Consider the following 7909-nt stretch of genomic DNA (forward strand, 5'->3'; position numbering starts at 1 on the left):
GAGTTTAATCATGACTAGATCAGCGATAAGCAGACCTCCTGACATTTTGCCCAAGCCACCCTTTGTGAGTAGCTACAAAAGCATGCTTTATTTCAGATTTCCCTTCAAAAATTAGTCATTACTTTTTTAAAAGATTTTATTCATTTGAGAGAGAGATAGAGAGAGAACAAGTCAGGAGGAGAGGGAGAAGCAGGCTCCGCACTGAGCAGGGAGCCCGAGGTAGGACTCAATTCCAGGACCCTGAGATCATGACCTGAGCCGAAGACAGACCCTGAACCAACTGAGCCACCCAGGCGCCCCCCAAATTAGTCATTATTTATCCTTGCAACTATACCAGCACAAGTACACAAATTCCTTGCTTGTGGCACAGTATGTGTTCAAGTAAAAACACTGGAAACCATTAAAATGTCTCCATGATGACTCCAAATAAATTATGGTACAGCCATCCCAAAGTCCTATACACTTAATGCAGTCATTAAGGGAACGAGGCACCTCTCCATGTACACGTGGAATGGTGTGGAAGACACAAAAAGAGCAAGATGCAGGGACACGTGTAGAGTATGTTTCCCTTTGATAAAATAGCCTGTGAATGCATTCCAAGTTCACGTATTTTCCATTCAGATTGTTTGAACGTGAAATCATGAACACACCTAAGCACCACCATCGAAAAGGTACAAGATTCCTCAAATGATTCTCCTTTGAATTTGTATTGTATCTGCCTTACTAGGTAATGAAGTATCTACAGTTTTCTTGATACTCTTTGCACATTTATAAATGTGCAGAATTACTTTTTGATGGAAATCCCTTCCTAACTCCTCCCTTGATAGGAAGAAGTGTCCCTGCTTGATTGGTTTCTCCTTCTCCCACCCCGGGTCACAAGATGGGGAGCATCAGGGAAGGAACATTGCTGAGGTGGGCAGAGACGGAGGGTCTCTGACTGCAGTTGGCTCCTCGAGAGAGGAAGGGCTCTCCACATCAAGGTCCTTCAAATGATTGTTACTTTTTCCTCTTAAAACAGACACCCTTCTATCTTCTTGAAGAAAGCGTTTCCTGTTCCCTTCCTCTATTGTGCTTTATTGGAGATGGCAGGCCTTAGATTTGGCAAGTCAGCAAACGAACACATGTAGAAAAAGAGTTTCTCCAGGGTGAGGAGGCTGAAACTTGCAGACAAAAGGCAAGAGAACAAGCGACATCCAAGCGATATCCTGCCAGATGCCTTGTCAGGGAAGAACCAACCAAACCTTGTGTCTCCTTGGCTGAGCCCCTTGAAATTGAACCACTTCCTGGAAGACAAAAACAACAAACGCTCTTGGACATCTGTGTTACTGAAGGAAACCCTGTGGACAGGTGATCAGTCCTTGTCCTTTGGAGTGCCTTAAACCCAGTATTTTGTGATTCCAATACAGACTTTGAAAATATTAGGGAGTAAGTGGAAGTTGGGACTGCATGCGTCCCCCTTCCCTGGTCTCAGATTTACCAATGCCGAAACTGGTCAATGAAAATGCAAAGCCACTTTAGGTCTCATTTCTGGTTTTTGTTTGTTTGTTTTTTGGGTTTTTTTTTTTTTAGCAATTTATCTCTACTCTCCTTCTAATCAACAGGTTTAAGAACAATAAAAAGGGAAATACTCACCTTACTTAGTAAGGGAAGGAAATAAAGGTATGAGAGAGGATTTGCAATTTTTATTTAATGATCTTAAAATCAAGTAATTAGAACAAGTCTTCCTGGCACGAAATAGTAGTTGATCCTTCAAATTGAGTAATTTGGTACAAAATCTGCATGTATTTCTCAACTGTATTTACACACACACACACACACACATACACATACACACACCCTTTGTGCTAACCATCCAGTACTTTGCTCTGGTATTTTGTGGGAAATTTCTTTTATTGTTCGAGTTATTAGCTGTTTGGATAGGTATTAATTTATTTGAAACTGCTTTTGAAAGTAGTAATATAAGATTGAATCTCATGATTGCACTTTGATTATGTGAGTTTGTCAGTAGAGAACATATTTCTTTAAAATTACTCTAGAGGCACCTGGGTGGCTCAGTGGGCTAAAGCCTCTGCCTTCAGCTCAGGACATGATCCCAGGGTCCTGGAATCGAGCCCCACATCGGGCTCTCTGCTCTGCAGGGAGCCTGCTTCCTCCTCTCTCTCTGCCTGCCTCTCTGCCTACTTGTGATTTGTCTGTCAAATAAATAAATAAAATCTTAAAAAAAAAAATAAAATTACTCTAGAATTGACCTACACTGGAAAGTATCTTCCTCTAATTTTCTTGAAATGGTCACCTTTCTGTCCCTTTAGAATACATACACACACAAACACACACCCCTCTAAAGAGCACAATGTCAAAATTTAATCTATACTTGTAACATTTTGTGGTATTAAATGTTAAATTTTATTTCAAGGGCTATCACAGCCTAGAGATTAAATATAATCTAAGCACTGAGATAGTACATTTCAGAAAATAAGCTAGTATTTCCATGATCAAGTTTAGATACCTATCATTTTTCATTCCAAAAGTTTCTTGTGTTCTAGAGTCTAGAATTAAAGGGAAAAGGGTATAAGCATTTAGGAAGTATAAGCTGAAATTATTTATTTCAATTCAATATAGAATATTAGAGTCAAGATAATAATCAATGTGTACAAAAATTTACATAACAAGAAAAACAATAGACAATGCAGCACCTTTAGAAAAATAATTAAGTTTTGTTGCATTTACAGGTAAGTGCCACACTGAGAATTTACAACACAGTAATTTACTGCAATCAATGACAGGGTTGTTCCATAAAGAAACAAAGCTCTTACACTCCAGATTTTCAGAAGGTATTATTGGAATGCTTAATCAGAACCACAGAATTTGTACATCCTTTAGGATTGAGCTGACAAAAGTCACACAAAGTTTCATAGCATCTATTATAGAAAAGGAGTCCACAGTGTTTGTATGGCTGGCTTAGTGTCTCTGACAGGTGTGGAGTCTGGAAGAGTTACTGGCTTGATGGTGATCTTTCTGTATCCGGCAAGACAGACCCTCTCCACAGTAACAACGCTGGAATATCTCCAGCCCGTGGGAGCCTTTTCTCCTGTGCTTGGTGCACACCTGACCTTCTTTTAGGACCGGTTTACAGATCTTGGACCAGAAGTGTCTAGCACAACACAGCCCCGTAGCACAGTCTGAAGAGCGGAGACAGACCGAACCTTCTTGTCCTGGAAAGGAGGAGACAGCAGGAAGAGTACACGGTTACTGCCCGGGCTGCATTATTTCGTGAAGAAAATCCCAAGGACACTCACGATGTGCTAACCAAGAATGCATAGTAAGGTCCTTTACCTTTGGTATGATACAGTTTTGAAGAAAGCGTCGTTCTTCGGGAATACCCATCCACGGTGCTGTGATCGTTACCAGCACTTTCGAGAATGGTTTCTTCGATTTCCCCTCGATGGAAATGATTGTGATCAGAAGGCATACATATTCCTAAGGAAGCAGGAGATAGCAGGAACACATTACAGCCTGCCGTTAACCACCAACAGCCTTGACTGTGGCAGTCTGCTATGCCCGCACCACCTTGAGATGCCTCAATGTGGTGACATTATTTTAAACACAAGCCAAACTGCCTCCCTAGTGTTAATGCAAAACTCCCCAGACGGACAGAAGCATCAATGCATACCCTGTGCAGTCTCAGGCAACATCCCCAGTATAGCTACTTAAAATACTTTCCTACCAACTGTGGCAGTGGCAGTGAGACTTCTGCCCATGTTAATACTACCCTTGGGGGAAGAAATAAAACTAGTCACTTAAAAAATTGTTCTTAAAAATAACTTCTCTGCCCTCGGTGCTATATGGGTACTGGCAGACCAAGTTAAGCAAAGGCAACACCAGCTGGCTGGAAGACTACAATCTCACCCACCAGTTACTTCACTGTATAATTTCTATATTACAGAGACTGAGTTAGTTCTGCCGTGAGTATTACTGGGTCCTAAAGAGGGTCGCCACCCTTGAGCTTATTTCTGGAGACTTCTTTGGCTGCCTGAGCCTACCTCTTTGAGACAGACATTAAATTTTAGTGGATCTGTGGTCGGGGGCGGAGAACTTATTTTAAGGTAGCAGGAGGTGGGGACCGCGGGGGGGGGGGCTGGATTCAGAGGGCAGGCTGTGTATCAAGATCCCCCTTAAGGGGGGCCAGCAGAGACAGATAAATCACTGTCTTCTGGCTGACTCCGGTTTTAACGGGGATCAGGAAAGGGAGGCCAGCATGGTAGAGCCATGGGAGACACGTAAGAAAAACAGAGATGGCAGCTAAGGCCAGGGCTGGTTTCCTTGGGTTCTCTGTGCATTTTCACCTTCCTCCCCATCTTTCTCCATTGATGTCACGTGTTCAGGGAAGGGTTCACTCTGCGGCAAGCCGTCCTGTTAAGCAGGCCAAGGGCACGGGGGAAAATAAGGCGCTCCACGACCTCCAAGATGAAACACTCCCAACGTTTCTGGGAAAGCTTGCCGGCTGAGCACCCATTCGCAGGTGGCACCACAGGGTTCCCAAAGCTGGGAGCGGTTTCCTCCCGTCCGCAGAAGGCCAAATGCAGGACGCTTGGGGTTAGGGAGCGACAGGACTCACCGTTTTTGCAGTAATTCCCGGGGCAGCACATAGCGTGGCGCATGCAGCGTTTTCGGCGCTTCCTGCAGGCCAGGCAGATTTGCGCGCCCGCGCCCCCTCCGCGGGTGGGGCTGGCGCAGTACTCCTCGGTGCTGCACTCCTCGTCCTCCGCGCACGGGTAGGGCTGTGGGGAGGGGCCGGGCAGAGGGTGAGGCACCTGCGCCTCCTAGTCCCCAGGCTCTCGCATGCGGACGCTCCTCTCTGGCTCTCTGCGCGCACCTCTCTGAAGCTGTTGTGCGCACGGCACCCGGACGCAGACTTCCCAAATGAGCCCCGAACTGCACACAGTTCATAAGTTCTCTGTGCTCCCCCCACGTGAGACCCTCCTTAAAGGTCACAGTGTCCCCGGCTCCCCGAACCCCTGCTCACCTGGTAGTTGTCAATGGTCTGGTACTTGTTCCCGCCCTCGTACGGCATCCCGGGGGCCGCGCTGACTGCGGAGCCCGGGTGCCCCGCAGCGCCGCCCAGCGCCGGGGGCAGGTTCTTGATGGCGTTGGAATTGACGAGAACCGAGTTCAAGGTGGCGCTCACTCCGAGCTGGAGGTGACCGCAGAGGGCGGCCGCGGCCAAGACCAGCGCGGCCAAGACCCGGGCGGCTCCCAATGCGCCCGGGGCCGTCATCGCAGAAGCTGTCCGGTGAAGGCCCCGAGAGAAGGCTGGAATGTCCCTGTGCAAGGGGGTCCCTGGAAGCCGCGCCGGCACGGCTGCAGTCCGGGCTCCGAGCGCCTCCTGCGGTCCCCGAGTCTCGACCGCAGGCGCAGCTCTGCGCCGCCACCGCTGTGGCGTCTGCCTTTATACCGCGGGCTCCGAGCATCCTGGCCCCTCGGGGGAGACAACAAAGCGGGGATGGGATTTCAAAGCGCTGGGAGGGGCTGGAGGGTGTGTGTGTACACGAAGGGGGGGAGGCTTGGCCCTCCCCACCCGCCCTTCCTGGCGCGGCCGGTCCCCTGGCGAAGCTCCCTTCGGGGCGCGAGTGTCGCGGAGTGCGAGCGCGGACGCGGTTGACAGAGGCTCGCGGAGGGAGGAATCCGGACACCGGCGCCCGCCCCCTGCATCGGGGGGTGCGCTCCGGGGCTCGGAAGTACTTTTCAGAGCAGGGTTGTAATGTTCTGCAAAAACACTTTTCTTCTGTCTCCTTTACGCCACTAGGTGCTCAGTTACTGTGCACCGTAAAGAGTTTTCGGGGTGAAATTCAGCCCAACTGGTGACTCAAAGGCTCTCTCCCAGCGAGAGGGCCAGGTGGTGGGTGCAAGTTGCTGATTAACCTTTCAGACCCACGGTTTGCAGATTTAGAGTGAGGTCCTCGGTTTACGTTGGGTCAGCTTCGCCCTCCCTTTCTTTCCCCCACATCCCACACCCCGCTCCCGCTGCCACCGCGAGAAAAATGTGCAAAGAGAAGGAAATTTGCACATCAAACGAGGGTAAGAAGGAAGAAGAGCTAATTCTCTTTTGATGGGAAGTTTAGAGAGGGAGGCGAGAGACGGGCGTTTGGAAATTAGATCAGGGGTGGAGGGGGAGGGAAGTGACTATCGATAATCAAACTGTTTAATGCCACTCTTTGAGTCCGAGCAGTTGCGCTCAGTAGATGAACTTGATTAGGCAGACGCTCGAGATCAAAGAGGCCAGAGGGAAACCGGTCAGAGTCCAAGGGCTGAGTCCGTGGTCCTTTGCCTGCTGGCCCGGCTCGGGGGTGGGTCAACGCAGTGAGAGGAGCGAGGCTTAGGGCTCAGCGCCCGACTTTCCCGGGAGTTACTCCAGATGGAAAAGCTGCTCCCATGTCAGAGCGTCTAGGGACAGGGAAGTAATACCCCGCCAGGGAGATAAGTCTAGCTGCAGGAAAAAGAAAACTGAAAGTGAGCCAGAACGTGAGTGAGTTCACTGTCATCTAGATCCCTGTCGAAAAAGAAGACAGCCCTGCTGGTGTGGACGAACGCTGTCCTGCTTATACAGTGGAAATGATTTAACCAATAAAGGCCTCTGGGAAGCGTGGTGCGCTGGCACTGAGCTACCCTCTAGGCTGTTGCCCTTTGGGGGGGGGGGTGGAGGTGCGGTGAGTGTAAATACCTAGGAGACTGTCCTAATTATAGTAATAATAAAAGATAAAGTACTGCCATTATTTGTATAACAGGTTGATGTTGTGTCAGGAAATGGACAACTGCTGTGCACATTTAGAAAAGGAAGAAATGATAGAATAATCACTGTTGAATAAGAAAGACTAGGATATATTAATTTTGCGCTCCCTCACCTCTATGGTACTTAATACTCTACACACAGACCGAGACCACTACCAAGTACAGCTGATGGGAGTCTTTAAGTAGTATAATCATAAAGCTAAGAGGGGGAAGCGTTAAAAAGTTTGTAATGGTATGTGTTCTGGTTCCTTAGGTTTCAGAGGTCCTATTAAAAACAGCTTCCAAACAATTCTTTAATAATACCTCTAATTACACCAGTGTCCTGCCCATCCCAAATCCCATCTGTCCTATGAAATTTCCTCTGGTTTATGGGTAATTCCTTCTTGAAATTCTAATAGGGATTAAATCCCACTTTTTTTTTTTTTTTTAGGTTTTATTATGAACATGTACAATGATCTAGACCTGGCTACAACTTCAGAGATTTTTGGCACAAATTGAAATTTGGAAACAAAGGGAAAGACACACACACACACACACACACACACACACACACACACATATATATATATATATATATATATATTTTTTTTTAATGAGCCTAAGAAACAAGTTAAGGAATATTTTACTGAGAATAAGCAATAAGCCAGGTCTCTCTTGGGGAGATATGCCCTACTTTGAGTTGACCTGAAGTTGGTATAGATGGGGAGATATTATAGGATAAAAGGGTAAAGCTCTAGGGGATTTGAAATGTCAAATATCACTTGCAGAATATGATTATAATGTCAATAATTGATGTGCTGAGCCCCATCCGTGTAACAGAAAATCTGCAGGCTGTTTTAAATTGTCATGATGTTGAAATGCAGGGAAAGACTCCTCTGACCTTGTGGAGGGTGGAAATGTTTCTTCACAGTCCTATTATCCTACTTAAATGTTTCTAAAAATACATTGTGCCACACTTATGGCCAATCTCTTTTCCTCTTGTTGAAAGAGATGGTAATGTTGTTAACCCATTTAAGAAATTTAGTTCTTTCAGAGCTTGGATTCACAAATGAAACTATTGTCTGGGGCAAGAAAAACACATCAGTCAAAGAAAAACTTTAACCAAAAGACACGTTGCATAAAT

At 46.8% G+C, this 7909-nt stretch overlaps 1 protein-coding gene across 1 annotated transcript; it reads right to left on the minus strand.

Moving 5' to 3' along the window:
- Nucleotides 1-2169: 2169 nt before the first annotated feature.
- Nucleotides 2170-5562, minus strand: DKK1 (dickkopf WNT signaling pathway inhibitor 1). Its single transcript, XM_004764098.3, has 4 exons — nucleotides 5024-5562; nucleotides 4616-4778; nucleotides 3334-3477; nucleotides 2170-3212 (listed from the first exon to the last, which is right to left on the minus strand). The coding sequence occupies exons 1-4, from the start codon at nucleotides 5273-5275 to the stop codon at nucleotides 2959-2961; spliced, it is 813 nt and encodes a 270-aa protein (XP_004764155.1). The 5' UTR covers nucleotides 5276-5562; the 3' UTR covers nucleotides 2170-2958.
- Nucleotides 5563-7909: the final 2347 nt, after the last annotated feature.

Source organism: Mustela putorius, unplaced genomic scaffold (assembly GCF_011764305.1).
Source record: "Mustela putorius furo isolate JIRA1106 unplaced genomic scaffold, ASM1176430v1.1 tig00000577_pilon_pilon_pilon, whole genome shotgun sequence".
NCBI classification, from domain to species: Eukaryota; Metazoa; Chordata; class Mammalia; order Carnivora; family Mustelidae; genus Mustela; species Mustela putorius.

Excerpts from the sequence above, each read along its gene's own strand:
- DKK1 (XM_004764098.3), bottom strand. The coding sequence starts at position 5,275 with ATGACGGCCCCGGGCGCATTGGGAGCCGCCCGGGTCTTGGCCGCGCTG. Across the intron at positions 4,779-5,023 it reads AGACCATTGACAACTACCAG|CCCTACCCGTGCGCGGAGGA; the intron begins GTGAGCAGGGGT and ends CCCTCCCCACAG. Across the intron at positions 3,213-3,333 it reads AAAACTGTATCATACCAAAG|GACAAGAAGGTTCGGTCTGT; the intron begins GTAAAGGACCTT and ends CCTCCTTTCCAG.